The sequence below is a fragment of the Balaenoptera ricei genome, chromosome 4, assembly GCF_028023285.1.
Source record: "Balaenoptera ricei isolate mBalRic1 chromosome 4, mBalRic1.hap2, whole genome shotgun sequence".
Lineage (NCBI taxonomy): Eukaryota > Metazoa > Chordata > Mammalia > Artiodactyla > Balaenopteridae > Balaenoptera > Balaenoptera ricei.
The window spans coordinates 131,062,090-131,087,532 of NC_082642.1; the positions used below are offsets into that span (position 1 = coordinate 131,062,090).

A 25,443-nucleotide genomic window follows, 5' to 3' on the forward strand; every position below is an offset into this window, starting at 1 on the left:
GGTTGTATGAATTTTTAACTACATTGTAAGTATATCTGTATATGTGTGCATGCATGCATTTGTGTGTATATGTGTGCACATATATGCATGTCTATATACACATATATTACATATATACTTGTACATGTATATTCCTTAATCTACAAAACACATTGTGCGTGTTATGGATTATGATTATGGCTTCAATTCAACCATTTTATGTTTCATGTTAGAAATATTAAGCAATAAATTTGAAAAAAGTTAATTTTATGTTATTGTATCTACAATCCTTAATGTAATTGCCAAAAAAATGTATATCTTATATCTAAGCTTTGAGTTACCTATATATTTAGAGCTGTGAAAATTACACTAAATATACTATTTTTTTTCCCTATATGCTCAGTTCCCAGTATTTCCCAGTCTTTAATTTTTCAAACTGCCCATATAATTTCAAGAAATGAAAGATTGCTAGTTTCTCACAATCCAAAATAAAATTTTACACAGTTCTCAAGTGTTCTGGTGAATAAAAGCACATCTTGAATTAAGATATTAATAATAAGCTAGAGGATCTTTCATTTACAAATATACACCTTTATTTTTATTGGCTAATCCGAGTGAATCTCATCAAACAAAATTAGGTCTTCATAAGCTCTACCAAATTTACTAAATACCACCTCCTTTGAAAAAAGGAAGGGGGAGAATGTGCTTTTACACAAATGAATAGAGAAAGGATGACTTCATCAAAGAGAGTCTTAGCTACATTACAGAAAAGAGCTGGGAAACAGTAGCAGGTCTTTGTGGCCATTCTCTGTCTTATTCTGAGTACTTTATCTTGCCAGAACTTGTTTAGACTGAGTGTGGCTTCACAAAGTTGTTACTCAAATATTTCAGGCCTTCCTGTGATCTAATGTTTTCTCTCTGAAGGAAACTTTCCTCTTATTGTGAGATAAATACCTACAAAATATGTCCTAAATCCTCTCCCAAAAGATATTATTAGTACTGTGCACTCATTTATAAGGACAGTTCAACTACTCCATTTACTTTTCTTCTTTAATGCATTCACGCTACTTAAAATGGCTGTGTTATAACAATCGCTATTTTGCCAAACCAAGTCCACCTCACAAACCTTCTTTTGGTTAACTTGACCCTACTTTTAAAACTTGAAATTAGAGGGGAAAAAGTAAAAAATGATCTGGCAGTTATATAAATTTACAGAAATAAATTGATTGGTATTGGGTATAATAAAGTTACCCTACTGGTTTTGATTAGTTCCTCGGGGTACAAAAATGTAGTTTAGTTATATTTACATTACACAAGTTATAGTCCAAACCAATTTATATTAGGTTTTATGTGAATATATTGTACTTAAATGAGCTCTCTCTATATATATATTTGGAGAATTCTTTATAACCGTTACATGGAATGGAAATTGAAGGTACTGAGAAATATCGTGATAGGATAACATGTTAGGAGATCACAATGAAGAGAAAAAAAAGGAGAATGAGCTTAGTGTATTTTCTTTTGCAGCATCTATATTTCTATTCCAGATTTATTATGAGACCTTTTATAGTTCTAGTCATTTATGTATGCCCCAAATGAGTCTACTGTATTTTCTTTTACAGCATCTATATTTCTATTCTAGATTCACTATGAGACTTTCTATATAGTTCTAGTCATTTATATACACCCTGTCAGCAAACTAGTCCCTCCTGAGTTCACAGACTATTATGAGAATGAAAGTCCCTTCATCAATACAATATGCAATTTACTGGCCTAATAACACCACCAGGAGAATGAATTTTATGCAGAGACCCTTAACACCAGGAACATCTTTTTCAATATTATATGCTCTGTGTTACAGAATGATGAATACTACATGCAAAAGTGTTTGATGTTAATGGAAAGAGGCCAAGGAAGTTGGATAACAGAGAAAAATCTAAAAAAAAAAAATCAAACTATAAAAGTAGCGTACAATCATACAAGGGTGAGTTCCAGGTGAATACTTTTTTGTATCTGTTATTTCTAAATATTAATGACTGCCTCTCTATCCTGTACCATACCTCCAAATTTAACATGTAGGCACTTAATTATTGGGACTCTTATCTCATTTCTGATATATTACACTTTTAGCAAATATAGATAGATAGATACAGATATAGATATAAAACACATACATATTGATGAAATTGTATAGAGTTAGCCTCTTCTCCATCACTGGTTGCAGATGTTATAGCACAATGCCCATATGCTTTCAAATGTTAGCTATGACATGGCCCCATAGCATGACAGTAACATAAAATTGAAAAAATAAAGCCAATTTGTAACTCTAGGAATTGGCCCTCATCACCTCACTGGCCATCTTATTTTTTACTTTTAAATTACTGAGATACTGGATCCATCCTATTTCTATCTATCACACTCTTAACATCAGGAACGACAAATACAGAGAATTCTATGGACTGGGGGAAAGGAGCCAGCACATAATTGTACAGCAAGCATAGAATCTCACTTATACAACCTCCCAGCCCTTTATCGTCCAGCCGGGTAGTTAATTAACTACCACATTGGTACAGGGAATATATTTAGTTTGAAGAGCCATTGTCCAGACTTGCTCCACTCCATGCAATACTTTCCTCTTTTACTGGAAGAAAACTAGATCCTTGACTTCAACAGGAAGTTTTATTCTTGAACATATTTGGGGTCAGGTGGCATGAACTCTATTGGCTTCTGCATAACATGCTGTCTATAAAGGACAAATTTAATTCATCTAACACTGAGCCCTACTTTGCACAATTCAGCAGATATAAAATGGACTAAGGTGTAAACATGGGCCTTGCTATATACTGACAGGCAGTAGAGATTTCTTGGAAAGCTTCATGAATCTCTTCTTGATTTTGAAGATGCTATATTCTCTATACAAATGGAACTACAAATTTTTAATTGAAAGCATGTACATAGGAGTTGATGTCATACCTATAAAATACCTGCAAATCTAAAGCTGAATTCAAATTTACACCAGCCCAAAAAAGTAGAGCGTGAAGGAATCACACCTAGCAAAAGAACTACCAACATTTTCAACTTTAGAGGAGCAGCAAAAAAGGATATGAAGAAAAATCTTTCTTGTTTAATCTGAAAGATAAATAAAACCAATAGAATTGGAGGTGTCTTAATTCTGACTCACCTTCTCAAATTCCCAATTTAAACTTAAACTTCTAAAAATACTTTCTCCTGAACTTTCTTTCTTTCCTTTGTTCTCCCACCCCCAGTCCAATTCTGTCAAATCTACCTCAATAGTTTTTTAATCCATTTCACATACACTGACAATAGAGTTTGTTTCACATCTCCTGACAATTTGTTGTTTATGCCTTCACCATTTTAGCCTTAAAGGGCTTTCTCTGCCTTTGGTCTTTGCACCTTTAACAACACCCTCATAGAGGTCACATATTGCATTTTTGAACAACATTAACCAACTTTAAAAAAAACCTCTAGGTGAGTTTTTCATTGCCTTCTTTCCATGACTGAGCCTTTCTCAAGAAACCCTCCAACCCCATTTCCCAGTGAGGAATCTCCTCTCTGCACCTATACTTCAACCAGAAACACCATATCAAGTAATTTCATGCCTCAAATACGTTTGCGCCCTATCCCCAAGCACTACAACCGCTTGTCCAAATGGCAGTCGCAACACTCCTTTTCTTCCTAAGACTCTGCTCAAGTTACCTGACAGGTGTGCAGCTGTCACCTGCAAAGCCCGTTAGGGTCCCGGGGAGAAAATAAGATGGAATCTCGGTGATAAGACAAGGTCTAACCTCTTCCTTGATGCTTAGCCTAGTCGCACTTGCTCATAGGGTGCCCCGTGCAGAGGTCCTGCCTCAAGGCCTCCAGACCAGAGTTCCTCCTGAGAAACTGCTGCGCTGACACCTCAGCTCGGGGACCGCGTGCAGAAGCCACGCACAACACTCAATCCAAGATGGCGGCGGCGGGCCGTGCGCAGAGACGCTGCGCGATCTGGAGGCGGAGCAGAGCAGCTGCGACTATCGCGAGAGAACACAGGCTCCCTCACCCCGGCCGACGGGATCCCTACAAAGCAGCCCTGCCCACGGCCTGTCAGTAGAGCTGCGCACTCTAGGAGCGAGAGCCCACCTCTCCATTCTCTGATCAAAGAATAAAGCTTTCCTTTGCTTCTGAACTGAACTACTGGCATGCGCAACACCAGGCAGGGGGACCCTTGCTGGGGACCGATTTGGGAGAATCAGTAAGGAAGCTTTATCCTAAGGCTCCAAGGCAGCCTTGCACGGGGTTCTCAGCGCAATGTACAAATACCTCAACTGCAGCAGGGCTTGAGGGCAGTGACAGTATTTAAGTCGGGGCTTGGGATCTAAAGAGCTCAATCCACTGCACATAGTAGGTACACTCTGAACATGTGCTGAAAGAATGGATGAAGAGTGATGAAATGGGAGAAATAATATGGGCAGTGTGGGGGGTGGGTGTTCATCTTCTGGCTCCATCTGCCTCTTGCCCCATCCCACCACATTCTTTCTTCTACTCCTCTAATGAAAAAGCAATAATTTATATTCTACAGCAAACTATAACCCTTAGGCCAAAGCTGGCCCACCCCTTGTTTTTCTATGACCTGTGGGTAAGAAATTTTTTTTTTTTTTTTCATTTCTAAACCATAGGGGAAAAAGCAGTCAAAAGAAAAATGTCCTTTTGTGAGATGAAAAAATTATTAAAAAATTAAAAATTCTGTGTCTATGAATAAAGTTTTACTGGAACAAAACTCTGCCGTTCATTTACATATTGTCTATGGCCACCTTCTCCCTTCAAAAGGCAGAGTTGAGTAGTTGTGACAAAGGATGCCTTATGGCCAACAAAGCCAGAAATAGTCACTACCTGGCTCTTGAAGTTCTAAGGCACCCCAGTTCACAGCATCACGCTCCCCTTCCTAACACAGGTACCAGAAGACTGTAAGAACAGGATGGCGTTGATCGGCATGGGCAGTCAGCTCTGCATTCTTTCTGTTCTCTTGGGCTTATCATTAATGATATAAAACAATCACCAAGCTCAGGTACTAGCTTGTATATGATGCCTATCAAACAACTGAAAATGTTGGAAACCAAGAAAGGTGATTTTTAAATCCAATGACAAGATATTGTTCTGCCCCCTCAAAATAATTTATTCAAAATATTGAGGCCAGAAGAAAAACACAAAAAAAGAATGCCAACTCATGAAGCCAATCTTACACATTATTTTCCATTCCTGCTATCATTTTGCAGTTCTCTATAGAACAGAGAGTATCAAGTATTTCACATTTCTCTTAAACTGTATAGCCCCAAAGGGTGCATGTCTAATAAGACCTCACTAATGTTGAAAGTGGATTATGTTCTGGATCCTGTTCAGCCAATGAGTCTGATTACAATTCTTGTCTATTTACATAGTGGACTCATTGTTTATTACCTTTCCTTTGACATACAATGCAACTTTGTATTAAGCATCTCCTATCATTTAAATCAACAAAAATGTTAAAATACGAGTATTTTCCCCCTGAGCATAATTCATTGCTTCCAAGTTTTTCTGATTTAGTTATGAAAAGTGGTTGGTGAAATACTTTAAACATGGTTACATTTTGCCAGTCTTTCCCCTCAATATTTGAAAAAGTTTAATGGGATCCATCTCAATACTGTTTCTCATCTATATAGGTCAGGATATATAGAGGCAATAAGTACATCCTTCTCTAGTTTTAAGTGGACAGACATCTTCCAGAAGAATCTGTCTTTGTACTCACTCCTGCTTCTATTCTGCCAATATCTCTCTCCCACACTCATGTTCTGGCAATGAAGTGCAAAATGAAAGAAGTATTTCAACTGCACTTAAGCCACGCTCACTGAAAGAGAATCTCCACAGTCAGTGATGCAATACTCCCTAAATGGGCACTATAATCCCCTGACCTTTAAAACTGGGACATAACACTCCTAATCTGAATCGCATTTTCTCCTGGTCCCCACTCCCATATTTATCCCCTGGGCCCTTTCAGTTTTATTGCTTGGCTGGCTTCTCTCTCTAGTTAGATATCTAGGTTTCTGATTATTTCCCTGAAGAATTACTTTACATTTATATATCAAATAAGGCATTAGTTCATAATCTGCTAACAATTTTTGCTGCCTAAAGTTTTCTAAATCATTTCTATGTTCATTAGGGGGTATGGGTAGGTGGTGGGGGAAGAATTTCCTGATAGCTTTCTAATGTTGAAATATGTCCATTTCTTTATCATTTTGTCCTCTCCTTTATGTCACTAATAAAGATGTTAAATCAGACCTCACTCGAAGCTGATCTCTAGACATCACCCACCAAGTCGTTACATTTTCATCTCCGATTGCCCTTGGGTATTACCACCTCTTAACAAGATATTTCACTTCTACAGAGTCAAAAACAGGTTACAGGAAGCATCACGCAGAGTTCTTTAAATGTTGTTTGTTCTCATATTCAGACTACAGTGAAGCCTTTTTAATGAACATGAGTACATATTGAAGAGCCAGACTAAGCTGCTACATCAAAAATAAATGTAAAATGTAAAATGAACAGAAGAATTAGAATAATTTTAAAAGAACACTGAGGCTTCGCTTAAATTACCATCTAAATAATAACAGCCTGAATGACATTAGAATCATGCTGAAAAACAGTATGAAGAAGCACCACCTTGCATTTTCTAGTTGCCTACACAGGGCACCAAAACCAGAAGCTTTTCTATCTATGCACCTCAGATGATAGGCAAGCTTTCTAAACCTTACACAACTCTATTTGAACTATGCCATGTACTCAATGCAATCAAAATATATAAAGAGAGGTAATAGGGATGGATTATAATGATAACATCCCAAATCCCTTATGCTAAACTAGACTATAGATATAAACATACATATATATATATATATACACATATACGTATCAATATATAAGAACTTCTTTGTAAATCACTGACTGCCCCTTATATTCAAGTGCTCATGGGAAACAAACACCTGCCGCCCTTAACGCTTTCTCATTAGATGCTTCTCTAAAATCTCAAGAGTATTGTAATTAGTTTCTTTATCAAACAAACAAAAATGTGATTTGGATGCTGTGAAATAGATAAGGGTAGACAACATTTTGAATATAATCACTTAACATCATGTTTTTAGTTTGATGGTCATCATAAAACATTGCCAAAATATAAGAATGGCTAACTGATTTTCTTATAAGCGTTCATTTGGGACATTTTTACCATTTCAGTTGTATCTGACAATAGCCACAATTAACAGTTCATGAAACACTATTTTTTTTAACGACTACTGCAGGTATTGAAAATTTAGCAACTTCTTTTTCAAAAGCATTGACAATATATAAGATCTAATTTGCAAAAGAGCCAAAGTAGTATGAAGACCTTTCCTGTCTGCCTTTTCCCCCCCCATTAAAAACAGAAGGTATTAATCACTGGATTTCAAAGGCAGCTGACTGATGCTATTCACTGAGTAGGGCATTCTCACTAATGTGGCCCCATGAATAACTCTCAAGGCTTTTATTAGGGCTCTGAGTGGACTCTTAGCAGAACAGCCTCCCTTTAGCAACTCTCTTCCCCTCAGGCTCCAAAAGGATTATAGATAGCGGCTGAAAGAAAGCATCATTGGTAAAAACAAAAGTGTTTAAAGGGGAAAAAAATGGGAGCAAAGTGGACATATTGGAGACAAGTCATGATTCATGGCCTGTACTGTGTTCCGCCTCTCTTTTTCTTATTCAATACACTCTTTAGTTTTACTGCTGGATAAGAGGGGACCAGACCAGTGCACTTCTCCTAGCAACCAATATCAGTCAGCAAAGAAGGCATGTCATCTGCTCAAAGGGAAAACGGAAGAATTTGGGGTCATACAAAGCCAGACACATGTTCTTTTGCATCTGATCCCAAATTGATTATCAAAAAGGATTCAGTAAATGCTAAATAATTCTGTTTTATGTGAACGTTAACAATCCATAGAACTAAATATCAGCTTGTCCGCTTGCTATATAGCCGAGTTTCAAATGCTGGTCCAATTCATTTCGTTCAAATGTTCAATTTTTCACTTTTCCAACACCCCCTCACTCCTCATTGTTCATAGAAACTGTCTCTCCCAGGTATATCCTTGCACTTCCTGGACTATTTCAAATGCAAAGATCACACATAAACTCCTATAACACCCCAAGTTCAGAAAGCTTTGAATTGCACCTTGAGAAAGATAGACTATAAAAGCAATTGCCTAGCTGTCTTATTTGCATGCCACGCTTAGTTGCTGCTTAGAAAGATAAAAACCACTTTCTGAAAAATAAGTTAAACAAACTTGGAATTTAAATTTAACATGATGAGATGCTTTTACTGAGCAGCTCAAAAATCTGGGGAGTTTCATAATATCCAACTGGTGAACATCACAGGTGTTACAGTTTAACAGAAAAGTACAATAATAATTCCTAGCCCGGGAAATGTTCTTCATAAAATAAAAGTTGTCTGTTGGATTATGAGTAGAGGGCAGGTATCAAACAACTCAGAAGTTTATTCATATCTTACAGTCATGTGTGTATGGGGCGGGGGGGGGGCGGTGGATAAGAGGTATCTCTGCCCAAAATCTGTACCCACATGCTGTACATATTTTTCCCATTCTTTATTCTTTCATTTTGTATTACAACTTCGCATTATCCAGGCTTTCAAATCACAAAGGCGAATTGAAACACTTAAAAGCGTACTTAGCTACAAAATCACCTACATGTTTTCAGGATAGCCAGTGAGGAACTCCTCAGTAAACTCTGTTAGCACTTTCTTTTCTGGTGAAGTTATTCAACAGCACTTGTGAGAAGAAAAGGAGGCTGCAAACCTCAACTGAATGACAGCTTGAAGATTTGTGAGTACAGGGCTCAGGTACCATGGAAATACACTTTCATTGTTAGTTTTTAACTCTGGAGATTATCACTGCGTCGAAGAAAAGTGGTTCTGAAACCATTATCACTGCGTCGAAGAAAAGTGGTTCTGAAACCATAAAAGTCAATGTTCTAACTACTCACAGTCCGTTTTGCATGAAAAAATGCTGAGGAATGTTAAGTTACCAGGCACCTTCTTTTTGAAAGGTAACATTCTTCTTACTCAGTATCTCCTCTAATCAATGATGCAGATGCAGTTAGGGAGGGGTTCGCATAATTTGCATTTGGGTGAAGGCATCTTGTAGTTGTTGACATGCAAAGGTGTTTTAGAATGAACAAGCTGTTGCATATTTAAGGTGGGGAAACTGAAATGCCTGCTCTAGTTTTAATAGATCAACACTTAACTCAGTGTTCAATAACTACACTATTATTTGACAACACATTACAGTTCACTTTAAAATAAAGATACAAAACTTAGAATGCCTATTGCTAGGTTCATCCTGAATTTCCGTTAATTTACTGTAACTCTGAAAACTACATTTTATAATTATCAGATGTACCTTAACAAATTAGTGTATTGTATTCGAGCATTTGCTAGTATTTGTGAGTATATATTGTTAAACTTTAAAGTATGGCTATAACATTGATTTATAAAATGTATAACCTTTTCTTTATAAAGAAAACCTCTTGACTTAATTTTTTGAAAGTCAAAAGTTCTCCCTTTTTTGTTTATACTTATGAACATTTTAATTGGTTATAACCGTTGCCCAGGTTTTGGACAAATCCTTTAAATTCCAAATGGTTTCCGTGTTCTTTGCTTAAACTTGAAAAGCAGTGTAATGAAAGAGTTGAGTTATATTCCATGTTCTCCAGTTCATTTCCAAAAAGCCTTGGGACCAAAAACTAGGGGAAGAGACCCCACATCAATCCTTACAACAGAAATTAAAAAGTGGCTGTTGACCCCTCTCCTGAGCTAAAGCTGCCATGTCACATACAGTTCTAGTCACAGTGGCCATGAACTAGTAAGAACATTGGCTTAAGACTATTGTTTTTTCAGTATTAAATTTTTGAATCCCACTTATTCATAAAGAAACAATAAGTACCATTGGTCATTAATGAATGAAAGTGGATGTGAATCCCAAGGCTAGTGAATTTTGACTATCATCCATATTCACATCATTAAGCCCACATCAAAATAGAACCCCCATGCAGACTGAACAATAACTCGTGATTATTTTCAAAGATGGATATTTATGGTTTGGGATAATTTTTTTCCAGGATAAATTTTCCCCTCTAATTGTACTCAAACATAATGCAAATGATAGGACATTTAACTAAATGACTTACAGTAAGAGAATTTAAGGCTGAGACTTTGAAGAGTACGCGGTCAAATATCTATTTTTTTATAAGAATCTAAAGTCATACAATTAATTAGTGGTAAAGCTTAAACTGGAGTCCACAGCTTCTGGACACCCATGGTGTATCCCTTCCACAATAGCAATGGTTTTGCTTTAGTCAGGTTATCCTTGATATACACAACCACTCAATTTGCAAATCTGGTTAATGGATAATTGTAAAAAGTATTAGAATCAATGATGTCTATACTAGATGTAAGAAAGATAAGTGGGCTATTCAGGAAAAAATGTTGAGTGGAGACAATGTTAATTTTTTTAAAATTTTCTGTACTAGAAGTGTTTACTTGGAATTCAGTAAGCTTTGTCTGTTACAAGATTTATCTTCATGATACTTTATATCAAAAGCACCAAGTAAAAAATGTAAATCAGTCAATGTGAACCAAAACGCAGGGTTTTACTAGCATGTTCTGTTTGTTAACAGATTTCTATTTGTAGTATGCCTCTCTTGTTTATTCCTTTCATTCATAATACCACTCACTTGGGAATCCCATTTGCTCTGTAATCAGCACATGATGCAATGGAAACATACATGTCACAGCACGTTTGTCACAGTTGCATAGGTGTGGCCACAGATGAGTCCCCTTAAGAGGCAACAAAAGTTCTTATTTAGTCACCTGAAGACTCATGCTTGAAAGGTTATATGAAAATCCTCGTGAAACGCATCTCAAATGTAGTTCATGATTAGCCTGATAGAAAAGGTCCTCTTAAATTTACTTCTACTCCATACTAGGAAAGGAATAACAATAGAATAAAAATACTACTACTAATAAAAAATAATAATAATAAATAATACTTAATTGGGGTTTATTAAGTACCAGGCACTGTTCAAAGCATTTTAATATAATTTCTACATATGTAACATATATATGTAACATACAGGTATATATTACATATACACACATCTAATTCCATATATAACATATGAATATATATGCACACATATGTTCCATATACACATATATACATACATGGGTATATATATATGTGTGTGTGTGTGTGATGAATATATATTCATCTATTCCTCATATCAGCTATTTGAAGAGACACTATTACCATGCCAATTTTAAAGATAAGGATACTCAGAATGGTTAAATTATTTGCTCTTACTCACTCATTAGTGTTTGTTGACTGCCTTTCAGTAATCATCTCACACTGCCCCTCCGTACAACTATGTTACAATTAAACTAGACTGCTTGCCTTTCCCCTAGCACACGTTTGTCATCTCCATGCCATTCCTCCTGTTATTCCTTTTGCTGGAATGCAATTTCCAATCTTTCTGTCTATTAAAAGTTCACTCTTCCTCTAAGGCCCACATTAAGTGACCCATGTGGTGTTGACCCTTCCCATATTGCACTAGTTGGAAATCTATTCTTTCTCTGAGTTCCCAGACTATGTTGTGTTCCTTCAACCCCCCCACCCCCCCACCCGCATTTACCAGATACTACTTTTATTTTAGTGACTTGAATATTTGTTATCTTCTCTACTAAAGAATCATCTCCTTGAAGGTGGGAACTATTTAACTTCATTATGTCCCTCACAGAGCCCTCAGCAAGGTGCTTTGTTTATAAATAGGTGCTCAATAAGCATGTGCTGAATCAAATGAATAACCTCAAGGTATCTCAAGCTAATTCCCTTGTTGACATGTTAGGAAAACAGCTGGCCATGGCATCTCAAGCTAATTCCCTTGTTGACATATTTGGAAAACAGCCGGCCATTTTCAGTTAGTTACAAGAGCCTGGAACTCTTGTTAAGGAGTTCCAGGGTTGAGAAGCTGGAAATAGTCTTTTGAGAGAAGCGTGGTATAGAGATAAAAAACATCCCTGGACTCTAGTTTCAGCTCTACTACTAAGCAGCAATAGGCTATGTGACAAGGCACATAAAAACTCTGAGCTTCACACATGCACCCCAATGTTCACTGCAGCACTATTTACAATAACCAGGACATGGAAGCAACCTAAATGTCCATCAACAGAGGAATGGATAAAGAAGATGTGGTACATATATACAATGGAATATTACTCAGCCATAAAAAGGAATGAAATTGGATCATTTTTAGAGATGTGGATGGACCTAGAGACTGTCATACAGGGTGAAGTAAGTCAGAAAGAGAAAAACAAATATCGTATGTTAATGCATATACGTGGAATCTAGAAAAATGGTATAGATGATCTTATTTGCAAAGCAGAAATAGAGACACAGACGTAGAGAACAAACGTATGGTCACCAAGGGGGGCAGGGGAGGGTGGGATTAATTGGGGGATTGGGATTGACATATATACACTATTGATACTATGTATAAAATAGATAACTAATGAGAACATACTGTATAGTTCAGGGAGCTCTACTAATGCTTTGTGGTGACCTAAATGGGAAGGAAATCCAAAAAAGAGGGGATATATGTATACATATACCTGATTCACTTTGTTGTACAGTAGAAACTAACACAACATTGTAAAGCAACTATATTCCAATAAAAATTAATTAAAAAATAAAAACTCTGAGCTTCATTCTCCATCTGTCCAGCCAACGAGAGAATTGTACCACAAAACTGCAAAAACTTCCTCCAGCTCTGAGATGTTATCATTCTGTGATTTACATTTAGTGTTGTTGAAGTCTCTGCTGAAAGTGACAATTTCAATTTGGGTTAATTTCATTTGTAAAACTTTACAGGGCAACTGAAGAAGACTTAGAAGACAATCACTGAAGGGATTAGAAATTAGGACTACTGGAAACTTAAAGCATATTATTATCATATAAAATTGTCTCACTACAAACATATATCCAACTTGTAAAGACCATTCAACATTTTCTTTCCATGGTGAATTAAAAGAATATATTTACCTCATACATTGCCAGTGGGAATGTAAAATGGTATAGTTGCTTTGGAAAACAGTCTTGCAGTTCCTCAAAAGGTTAAACACAGAATTACCATATGACCCAGCAAGTCCACTCCAGTTATACACCCAAGAGAAATGAAAACATATGTGTACACAAAGATTAATACACAAATGTTCATAGCAACGATCTTTATAATAGCCCCAAAGTGGAGACAACCTAAATGTCCATGAACTGATAATTCAAAGAATAAATGATATGGAATACTATTCAGCAATAAAAAAGAATGAAGTACTGATATACACTACAACGTGGATGACCCTTGAAAACATTAGATGAAGGGAAAGAAGCCAGTCACAAAAGACCATATATTGTAAGATTCTATTTACATGAAATGTCCAAAATAGACAAATCTACAGAGACAGAAAGTTGACTAGTGGCTTCCTAGGGCTGGGGAAGGGATGGCAGGTAAGGAGCAGGATACTTGGCTTCTTTTTTTGGATGACAAAAAAGTTCTAAAATTGGATTGTAGTTATGGTTGCACAATTCTCTGAATACACTAAAAACCACTGAATTGTACACTTTACATGAGTAACTTGTTTGTGAAATATAATGTGAATTATATTTCAATCATTTCAGTGAAGTTGTTGGGGGAAAATATTTAAGTAGCAAAATTTAGAGAATGTCTATGTTTGCTTTATCTCAGCTTTAAAAAATAAATTTTCCAGTAAGACTCCTTTGAGTAATTTTCTTAAAATCAAAAGTAGGTCTATAAAGAGGGTCCTACCTGCCAAATTCCTGGGTATATCTCAGTTTAGTATCAATGATGGTAAACAGGGTCCTAGACATGATGATTACAACAGTAGACAGGGTAGGGTAATTCCAGTTGCTGCAAGCATTTTAATCTTCCTCTTCTTTTTCAATTATTAGTGAGCTATATAATTGGAGACCAATTTTAGAAGTACACTTTTTAATTCTATGCCTGAACTAAAGTAATCATTTTTATCTGTTGCTAATGCTTAAATGAAAAGTTGCCCTAAAGGTGAAGAAAAGTCTCACTTTTTGGACTAGATATCATTGTATAAGTCAACATTCCTTAGTCAGGTAAGAGTGTATGTGGTCCTATTAAGGCACATTAGAATCATTTGAAGGAGTGCCTTGTCAAAATATATACACCACTCAACAGTGTGCTAAAATATCCAACAGTGTTAGTATGGGGATTGGGAGTGACCATGTAAATCACACCATTGTAGAAAATACTCTTGGTTAGAAAAGAGACATATCAAAGCAAATAGTCAATTCTATATCTCCTGCCAGGTGAAAGGTGGAATACTAAATCATCAGAAATCATGATGTCATTTATGTCAAAATATGCATGTTTGATAACTCTCTCTCTCTAAAGGGAGAGAGAAAGAATGAGAGACACACACAAATACACACCCCCAAATAAACAAATAAACCTAGTTCAAATGGTAAATGTTTCACATGTTGGGCTAGGGCATGAAAATAAACATCTCAAAAGCACTCCATAAGCACATTTTCATTTATTCAACAAATACTTGATTCTACTATGCGTCATCCTGTGCTCTAGGCACTAGAGGAACACAGGTAAACAAAATAGACAAATAAAGTCCATGCCCTAGGAGCTCGGTGGAAGAGGCAGACAATAATCATACTAACATACGCATACAGCAAACAGTCTTCTAAACTCTAGATGGTCTTCCTTCAGAACAGAAGGCAGATTTGCTTACTGTCTTATATAGTCAAGACAATGTTTCCCTCCAGGCCAAAGGTTAGGCAGATTTCCTTATCGTCCACTATAAAATATCCTGGTTCCCAAGCTCAGGGCTCCTCAGCTGTGAGGCTAACCCATTATGTGTGCATCATCTACCTGGGCCCCACTGCATTGCCCCTAAGGGTCTTCAGGGGAAAGGTAAATCTATACAAACATGAAGTCATGCTGCTTGCTGTGACATGACTAATGAGATCTACCATCTGTGACCCAGGAGTTTCACGTCCTTTGCCAGCACTCATGAAGTCGTAGCAGTCTAACTTCTTAGCTCGCAAGTAGGGTACAATGTAGGTCCCTTCATGGTTGTTTATACAAACACGTGCATGTGCGTGTGGACACGTGCACACACACCCACACAAACTTTAAGAAGGTGATAAGAGCTCATAAAAAAATTAAGATAGGTAAGGGGGGTAGTCCAATAGTGTTTTAAGGGAAGCATTTTTACATTAGGTGGTCCATATATCTGAAGAGATGATATTGGATAGGGACTCATTAAATCAATTGAGAAAACTCACCCATGCAATGATCAGGGGAAGCACATTTCAGATGAAAGAAAGAACGAATGCAAAAGCCCTGAGTCAAGAACAAAACATCAAAAAGAAAGATCTAAACTTAGGCTCCAGTAGGGAGTGTGAACAGATGAGGTCAGAGAGGCAGTGAGGGACCTGAATTTGAAGAGTCCTGTAAACTATTGCGAAGAGTTATCAGCGGAAGCCATTAGAAGCTTCTGAGCAAGGAGCTGCCGTTATCTTATTTACATGCTTTTGAAAGGTCCCTGTGGCTACTGGGTGGAGAACTAACTGGTTGGAGGTAAGGTGTGGGTATAGGAAGAACAGGAATGGAAGCTGGTTGATCATTTATCACATTATTCCAATAGCCCAGGTGTTGACCAGGATGGTAGTGGTTGAATTAGTAAGAAACATTTGGAATCTATTTGAAAATGCATCAAAACAATAAGATGACTTAATGGATGCTTAGAGGAATGGGTAAACGGATAGATATGTGGTAATCAAGTATAGTAAAATAATGGTAGGATCTACGTGGGAATATGAGTGTTCACTGTAAAATTCAGCTATGTTGCATGTTTGTAAATGCTTATATTAAAATGTTGGGGAAAAAATCACAAACACAGGCATAAAATTGTAGGTATCAGGGTATACTTCAAAGGATTTACTAACAAGTCAGATATGGGCTGTGAGAACAAGTCAAAAATGATTTCTAGTCTGGGGTCATGAAAAACTGTGAATAGTGATGCCATTTACTGAGCTGGAGATGACTGGAAAGAGAAGCAAATTCTATCCCTGGCTTGAGTTTGATGTATTCATTTTTTAAATTATTTTATTGAGGTATAATTGACATACAACATTATATTAGTTTCAGGTGTACAACACAATGATTCGCTATTTGTATACATTGGGACATGATCACCACAACAAATCTAGTTACTATTCAAGTTTGATATATTCTTATTAGATATCGAGCAAAGATGTCATGTAGTCAGCTGGATGTGTCAAGTAATGTACCGGCACTGGAGATACAATGGTATATAGAAGAGCCAAGTTGTAATCTCATGCAATTTACATTCTTCCACAAGTGATTAGGGCAATTTGAGAAGTATCAGCATAAAGAAGTATTTAAAACCCATGCGACCAGATGAAAGATATTAAGGATTAGGTGCAAATGGAGGAAAAAGCACTAAGGATTGAGGCCTAGATTACTCCAATGTTGTTTTGTTAGAGACAGGTTTTTTGGGTGAATATGCTACACTTTAGATGCTATATTAGATTTCTGCGATGCTGAAACACTGCCAGAGTTTATGGAAATTTCCCCTTAAAAGATTTTATGTCATCATTCATTCATGCTTTATTCAATAATTTAAAAAAGAAGAAAATCATTAACAACATCAATGTATTGATTTAGGTTGACAGGTCTATACCTGGAAACACTATCAGAAACATAACAATACTTCTCTTTGAAAATAAATCTCCAATATAGCACTCTATAACTTTCTGCTAGAACTCAGATCTGTAGACTTCTGTCTGCCTAAACTGGAAAAAGAACTATATAAGTTTGCATCAAGCTATACAGGATTGTAAAAGAAAAATGATGAGTCAAGACCCCAACTGGGTATATCCAAAGTTAAAATATTATTAACATATCTCCTTTAAACGCAGATTTTCTAAATTGTTATCCAAGAAACCTCTCACCTATTTTCTTCATTCTTCAAATATTTCTTTAATTCCTTTCACTGGGTCCAAAAAAGAAGGAGAAGAAGGAGGGGAAGGAAGAAATGAAGGAGGAAGAGGAAGAGGGGGTACAGGAGGAGTAGGAGAAGGAGAAGAAGAGAACTAGGAGTAGAAATAAGTAAAAGGAAAATCTGTTTTTTCTAACTCTTCAAAAACCAAATTGCACATAGGAAGTAAATAAATAAATAACTCCTATGGACTGCAGGAACTACTGAAGCAGATATTACTGGACACACACATCCTACATACATAAGCTCCCTTCATTACTATATATGTATATCCAAATGTAGGCAATGTGCTTACATATCCATATTTTCTATTAGCAAAGATGCTATTTTATACAGGTTGCTCAAGGATGCAAAGACTAGAATTTTTTTTTTTTTTTGGTATAATCATGACCTTTTTTTCTTTAAGATACTCTTTTCTCTATGTATTAAGAAATCCTTTTGGTTTATGGTCCACATGTTGCCTAGAATCAAATGTTATTCAAACAAAGCCAATTCAAACGTGATATTAGTGCATAGTTGCAAGAAGAAATTTCAGGTTACTTATATGCAATTTAAGTTCTGAAATGGACTACATATGGCTACAATAATGAGTCCATTACTGAAAGAAGCACTTTAGCAAAACGTATAAACCTATATGAGATTATATATCTGCACCATGCACACGTATCATCTTTATCTCTCCAAATATCACAAGTGCCATTTTCATTTTAGAACAGTTAAGGATTAAAGACAAGAAATATTTTCATCTTAAAAACATCTTTTCACCAGTATTGTAAAATTATTGAACTGACACAATGTATGAAATATAGATGTAATCCAACAGTCTTGTGACAGTTTATATTAGTTCCCTGTAAATGATTACAAAACCATATTCTTATTTAAAAATAAAGAAAATCTGGAGAACAAAGGCTAAATTCAATACATATTCTCATACATAATAGTAAAGAAAAATCTGCATTTGGTTAATTAATCTGTATCGAATGAGATAATCTTTATTTATATCCCAAATAGAAAAGTTTGCCTGTAGTTCTCAACTAACTTAATATTTATTCTCTACAGATTCCTACAGGCACAAGATACAGAAAAATCATAAATATAGTGGCACGTAACTTCCATGAGGATGCAAAACTCTTAACATTTTTCATATACTATAAAAATGCACATATAAATAACCCACCAAGCAAATTTCAATGCAAATCGATGCATCATTTGTCACTGAATAAAATTAATTTCTGTGTCTAGCACAAGGAGAGTCAGTATATCTTTGAAATGGTATAAGCTTCTCTAAATTTGAAATTCATGGGGAGAATAAGCACACACCTCTAAGAAGGATAATAAGTAAATAGAAATCATAGAACCCTGGAAAAGTAAGAAAGCTTAGAGATCCTACAAACAACCCCCTCATTATATATGTAAACACACAATCCCAATGTGTTGAAATAGCCTAGAGGGCAGTGTTGTCTACATCCCAAATTTTTAACAATCCCCATGGAGGGGCTGTCATCATTGGGGGGTAAACCAAAGGCAATCCAATGTCAAACGTATGACTTACATACTAATTCAGTAAGTGTCCACAGTTTCCATTGCTTTGGACATAGTAGATGCTAAATCCAAAAACTAGTTTCACACACACAAGAATTTAATACTACCTTTTCAACTCCTCAATCTTGGGCATTTTTCACTACATTACTATGAATGTTGCTGCACAGTTATGGCCCAGACACAAACTACCCCCTTATCCTATAATGTTAAAACAGAACAAAGGTCCTAGGTGTATCTGTGGGACAGGAAGGGCAAGGTGAGGGGAGAGCGGGAAAGAAGGGAGGGAGCTAGGACACGAAGGAGGGAGGGAAGGGGAGAAATGATGTCTTGCTACTGCTGTTCCAGCAAGGTGGTTAATTGCATTTGTTTCATATATCTCCAAACACCCTGGTACATTAATTACATTCTGTAACACCAAGCTCTTCTGATTCCCTCTGTCACTTCCACTGAGCAATTTAATTGTATTCCAGCTAGCTAGCTACACAACGACTCAAAAAAAAAAAAAAACAAAACAAAACTTGGTGATAGTTCTGTAATCTAATATATAGTTTATAATGCATTTCTGGCATTGCAGTATATAAATGCATGGCTTGTGAGGACATATCCAAAAAGTTATATCAAAGTCTTATTGTGATAATCAAAACACTTGGGACAAAACCTTTTTGTGATGGTAATCTAAATGTATTACAAAGGTAAATGTATTGAAGAAGAAAATGTCTGGTGAATGATTAGATATGATTAGAGATATTGCCACAGTAGAATTCACAGTGATTTACTCCTATACATCTACTACTTAGAAAGGAAAAAAGAAAAAAGCAGTGTGCCCACATGAACGCCTCGTGCCTACTATCACTGGGGGACATGGGTACTTATGTAGTCCAGGATTGAAAACAGCCACTTGACTGAAGGTAAACTCATCCGTATTGCCTCATGTTTATAGAAGGGCTTCCTTTTTGAGTCTGATACATGGGGCTCTGTGCAACAGCAGCTGCCAGGAACAAAGTTAGCTCCTACAGGCGGGCAAAAATAGGCAGTGTCCCAAATAATGACTTCGTCCACAATGCAAATACTGGAGGAAAGTTTATGTAGCAACAAGCTACTATAATGGCTCAAGTATCTGGACCAATACACCTCAGATTATTAATAAGTACAGTAATTAAAAATCTAAAGTACTACAATCCACACATGCAGGCAAAAATATCATGCTCTAATCTTCTCTTTAGACCAATTATTTCCATTGATGTGAAAATTAAAGTCGCTAGAAGGTTAATACCAAATGTTCTTTTGACTTTCTTCTTTGGAACAAACAAACAAAAAAGCATGTTAAAGATTACTTCCACTCATCATTCAAAAGAGCTACAAAAAAGGATTTTGCAATCCTCCCACAGGAAACTGACATCCTATGAAAATATCCCAGGAAGCCAAACCTGAACAAAAGACAGGAGAATCAGAGGCAGAATGCTGTCTGCTTGACAGACTGACTCAACCTAGAGCGAGACACCTACAGCACCTGTTTCAGATCCCCATTGTGTTTGCCACTAGGGACTAAGCGGAGTGTTCCGTGCCCACAGCCAGCCCACAGCTTCTGCTTCCCCCTTCCTGGAGCCTCGCCCTGTCTTACTTTTGACAGTTTTCTCCCTATGATCTAAATCTTCATTCTTGATATCACGCTAGGAGAGCACTTAACCAGCACACAGGTGATACACATTGATCCCTGTCTCAAATTCCTAACCTACTGCACTTTCACTGGGGTGTCTATTACTTATTTCACTTGAATTTCTAAGCCAAAGTTCAGATACAAGAACAAACCCCAAATGGAGAACAAGCACAGGAGTATTAGAGTCGTTCAAGAGATTTACTTTCATATTTCTTTTTCTAACAAAACTGAGAGCACATCATTTATTACCCAACTCCTCAATTAATTAAGTAAATTACAACAATAGGTGACTCCTAACACGTTCCATTTGCAGCAGTTTAGAAACAAAAGACTTAAAACCTCTGCTTCCCCCAAAGCCCCCATGCCTGGCCAAAAGGGACCAAAAGATATAATGTCATTTTATTTATAGCCCACATCCGACTCAGAAAGAAATGTTTTTTTTGGGGGGGGGGGAGGGATAGGATAGAAACATTTTAACTTACCATCAACCCGAACATATAAAAATCCACAGAGCAGTAGTTGTGTAAACATCAGCCGACTCATTTTGACATATTAAAAAGGATCCAGATTGTTTAAGAAACCAATCCCAGAGAGCAAAAGTACAAAAATAAGTATCAAAAAAAGAGGTAGGTCCAAAGTTTAGACTTTTCTAGCTGCTAATTAAAGTCAAGAAGAGCAAATGGCAAGATCAGAATGGGTTAGTGGAGAGGTCTTGAATGGGGCACATTTAGATCCATCCAAATTAACAGAGAGCACTCCCAAGGCTGCTGTATTTCCTCACTGTGGCTTCCTAAATTCCCACGAATTCAGCCCAGCCGGAGGGATTATTCAAGTGTGTCTAACCCCCTCTCCTCAGGCTCCATGGCAATCCAAAGCCAAGTTCGTTCTTCAGAAGTCAAGAAGATGACGGGAGAGGAAAAAGACCTAATTCCTAGAAAGTGTTCCACAAACTTGCCAGCGCGCTGCCGAAAAAAAACATTGGCCTGCCCACTGGTTTCCTTTCCCCCGGTCTCCGTCTGGGTAGCAGCTCCACGTCCAGAGTTTTTTCACTAAAGTTCCATAATAAGGATGTGTCAAAGCAACACTTTGCAGGCGGGCCGATTTGGCGGGCCTCTCCTTTGCAACCTCGTTGCCTCCCTCCACCTCTCTCGTTCCCGAAAGAGAGGCAAAGGGAAATCGGGACGAGGCGGGTGGAGAATCCGAACTCCTACGTGGTGGGGCTGCAGGGAGGGAGGGAGGGAAGGCGGGAGGGATAGAGGGGCAGGGCTGAGGCTGCTGCCACCCCCCCCGCGGTGCCGCCTCCGAGCGGCTGTGAACACGGGCGGCGGCAGGCGGCGGGCGGGTGCGGAGCGGGGCGGGTGAGCCCGGGGGCCCAGCAGCGGGAGAGCAGGGGAGCGCGCGGTCCAGCCGCCCGCCCGGGTCTAGCCGCCAGTCCACCTGGTACGGCCGCCGCCGCCGCTGCTCCCGCGGCCCCGCAGCAGAGCGTCCGCCTCCTCCTGCAGCTGCCGCGGGTGGAAGGACTTAGAGGAGGGAAGGCGAGGAGGCGGGAGGGGAGGGGAGGAATGAAAGCTGCTTGGAGTCTGCCCCGGGGAGGGGGGGGCGGGGGGTGATGAGGGGGTGCACGGAGCCTCCACCTCCACTCTCCGCCACCCGCCCGCGCAGGGGGCGCCAGCCCGCTGGGCAGTGGGAGGAGGGGGAGCTGGAAAGCCTAGAGTCCTCGTGGGACAGAAATTAACAAATTCGGAGCCGAGGCTACCGGTCAGCTCCTTCCCCTTCTCTGCGCCTCCTCGTCCCCCGCTCCTTCCCGCCTCCGGAGGGGATAGGTGGGCTCTAGCCTCCTGCCCTTCGCCGCGTCCCGTTTAATGGGCAGGTAATTTTCTCGGTGAGCGATTTCATGGAAGCCCTTCCTAATTATTCATCTCTCCGTCTGCCGGAGATGCACACGCTTTCTGGAAAAAGATCATCCGTCCAGGACCCCGGGTGCAGCCTCATTACCCGTTAAAATCACACAAACATTCACTCTTCACCTTTTAGCAAAATGAGAAGCTGAGCGGGAGGGAGAAAAGGAAAGGAAACAATATAACCACCTCTTGGAGCGGAAAGGTTGTGTCGGGGTGCTTTCTCCGTCGTTAAAAAGGCACAAAAAAGGGGGGAGGGAGATGTACAGAAATCTGTAGTCTCCACTGGCTTGTTTTAGCCAAGATCTATGGCCCCCTGAGGAATCCCGGGTGGGGGGGGAAGGGAAGGGGTGGCATCCCCTCTTCTGTTGCTCAGTTGCCTTATGACCCCCTCAAAGATGAATTTGACGCGGGGCTGAGGGATGCCAGGGAGTTGAGGAAACGCTTAGGATGGAGAAAGGCGATCAGGGAGCTTGGATGCGGGGGGCCGGTACCCGAAGTTATTACCCTCCAGAGACTAGCACCTCTGAAAGGAAATTCGGAAAACCTGAAAACCCAACTGAGCTAACGAAACTCAAAAACAGCTGAATTGCAGCCCAAAGACGAAAAAATCCTGAAAATTAAGGCAGAACCCACCAAGTGAATGCCATTCAGGACCGGGAAGATTAAGGCAGGCCACATTAGATCAAAGAGATGCTAGTGTCTGGGGTGCCACCGGTGTGGCCGGTGGAGCCCGCCCCACGTGTGATCACAGGCTCGCTGGTAGTTGTTTGATGCTAGTTCGGATGATTACAAGGCGGGTTATAAGAACTCACGCAGGTTCCCGAGCCGAGCTAAAAGCTGGATGGTGAGTCTTTAGTTCCCCCTACTGGAAAATATTAGAAAAGATTCTTTCTGTTCGTGGCCTTGTGAAGCAGTTTGAAGAAGAGCCTTTGTCTGGTGGTACATTTTGGTGTTGCCACTCAATTTAGCTCTCCCTTGCCTATTATGGATGTGATATTGTGTGTTTCAAAAAAAAATGGTCAGTGACACTCAAGTAATTAGGAGAGTTTTTATGGCACCTCTGCCTGCTTGAAAATTATGGTAATGAAATAGTCTTGCAGAAGAATAAAACAAGCCACTCTTCTTGTGAAGCATTAAGAGTAATTTCAGCACACTTTTCATATACATTATTTAGTTGTTTTAAAAAAGTGCATTAGTGTGCTGAAGTTAAATCACTTGAATTCTCACAGTAATGATTCTAAATGTATTATTCTTTTACCACTCTAAGAAAAGAAGGGGGGAGGGGAGGGCGAGACAAGTTCACATGCTTTTTTTTTTTTTTTTTTTTTACCCAAAGGGCCAAGTCTAACTTAGATGATATGGTGGTCATGGAAAATGACAAAATTCATTGGATTAATATCTCTCTTATCTATCTTTAATGTTGCCAAATAATTTATAATTCTTTAAATTTTTCATTTTAAACATTCTGACTAGATTTAAAATCAGGGATTACAAAGTCTACTTTATTCCTCTAATGTACCACCACCACCACCCCCCAATCTCTATTTCAAATTTCCCTACATGGGTACAACAGAAAATATTCTGAAAGTAAAGTCTCCCTAATAATAATGCAGAAATTAACAAATCATATAGACTTAAAGCTCTTTAATTTTAAGATAGATCTCAGAAAGGAAGATATTGGGACATTTCATCTTGAAAAGTTTTGTCATGGATATTCATCTGGAGGGAAAAAGGTAGATTTGACTTCATATATGTTACAGTCAACCATCTACAAATGCCTTTCCTTAGGTGATCTATAAAATCACTCGAAGGCAGCAGAAAGGGTGTGCGTGGGAAGTTGGAGGAGGGTAGTTTGAAGGAGAATGACCTAGCAATTGCTGTTGTTCCCTAGGGCAGAAAAATGTTACCTCACATTTCACAGAAAGTTGTATAGAGTATGACAAATGACCTCACACAGAGAAAAGATTTATTTAAGAGACATTCCTTTGGTTACATTTATTTGGCATTTTGGACCAAGCATCATCATTTTGCATTCATACTTTACTTACTAAAAGTGACAAAACACACCATTGATTTCAGTCTCGTGCCATCTTTTTGCAATACATTACCTACATTATTTAATAATGTCTGTAACAAAGGAATTTAGGGGTCTATGTTTTGTGATTTTTCTTGAAGGTAAGTTCATAAATGATGTTTAAAAAGAATACTCTGTCGGTCTCTCATTTGACATAAAATGTGACCAAGGGAAACTGATAACTTTACATATAAGACTCTCATACCAAGTGATCGTTCAAGATCTCAACACTAACAGTTACTGTAAGAGTCTACAGACAGAAATGTAATATGGACAACAATAAGTCCAAGGGGAACAAAGACACTACCTTCTGGGAGGTTCAATAAGATCTGTATTAGAGAAAAGTTTACATTTCTATTAAATTTAACACACTTTTAGTGAGCAGTGTCTATAGAAGAAATGGATTCCTCACTTGGTTTTTCTAAAAGGAAAATCTTTAAAACCTGAACATTCTAGTAGAAGTTGGAAATTCAATTTTAGTAGAGCTTTAGCTAAAAAATTTTTTTTTAGGTTTTCATTAAGACAAAGCCAGAAATAGCTTAGAACAATGAAGCACCCTCACAGCCAAATTAGAATGTTTAAGATACATAAAATTAAATGGGCACTTGGCTATAATATCTTCCCAAATATCAAGTGGTTTTTTTTTTTTCTTCTCTAAACAAGCTGCTAAATAGAAAATGTACATGGCAATCTAGGCTCCTTTTATGTAAAACCTGGAATGGTATTATTATGTGCTCAAAATGTGCCTACCAGATAAATATATATTTTAATAGATCTAAAGACATCTATGTGTAGGAGACTATAATTAACCCTAATTGGGGTAAGGTGATCAAATGATCTTCTTTGTGATTGCACTTCTGAGTTGGCATTCTTGGAGAAACATAAAATACTCATCTGAAGCCAATCTGCACAATATAAGATATAAAATATTAAATATTTCTTTTCCATACCAAATTCCCAAAGGATGTGGTATAATTTGAAAAATCCCAATCTATTTTTTTTTTTTACTCTTTCCAACATGCCCTCATTATAGCTGCAAGGTGGTATACATAGGCAAATCAACTGATCCCTGATAATAATT

The 25,443-nt window shown here is 38.0% G+C and overlaps 1 protein-coding gene across 8 annotated transcripts in view; it reads right to left on the bottom strand.

The window, feature by feature from the left end:
• Positions 1-21,575, bottom strand: part of ROBO2 (roundabout guidance receptor 2) — a 572,703-nt gene extending 551,128 nt beyond the window's left edge. For all 8 annotated transcript variants that reach the window (XM_059921372.1, XM_059921368.1, XM_059921371.1 and 5 more), the window contains exon 1: positions 20,870-21,575. In XM_059921372.1, coding sequence (XP_059777355.1) covers positions 20,870-20,930 — 61 coding nt within the window. In that variant the 5' untranslated portion in view covers positions 20,931-21,575. The remainder of the gene's footprint in view (positions 1-20,869) is intronic.
• Between the last annotated feature and the right edge of the window lie 3,868 nt (positions 21,576-25,443).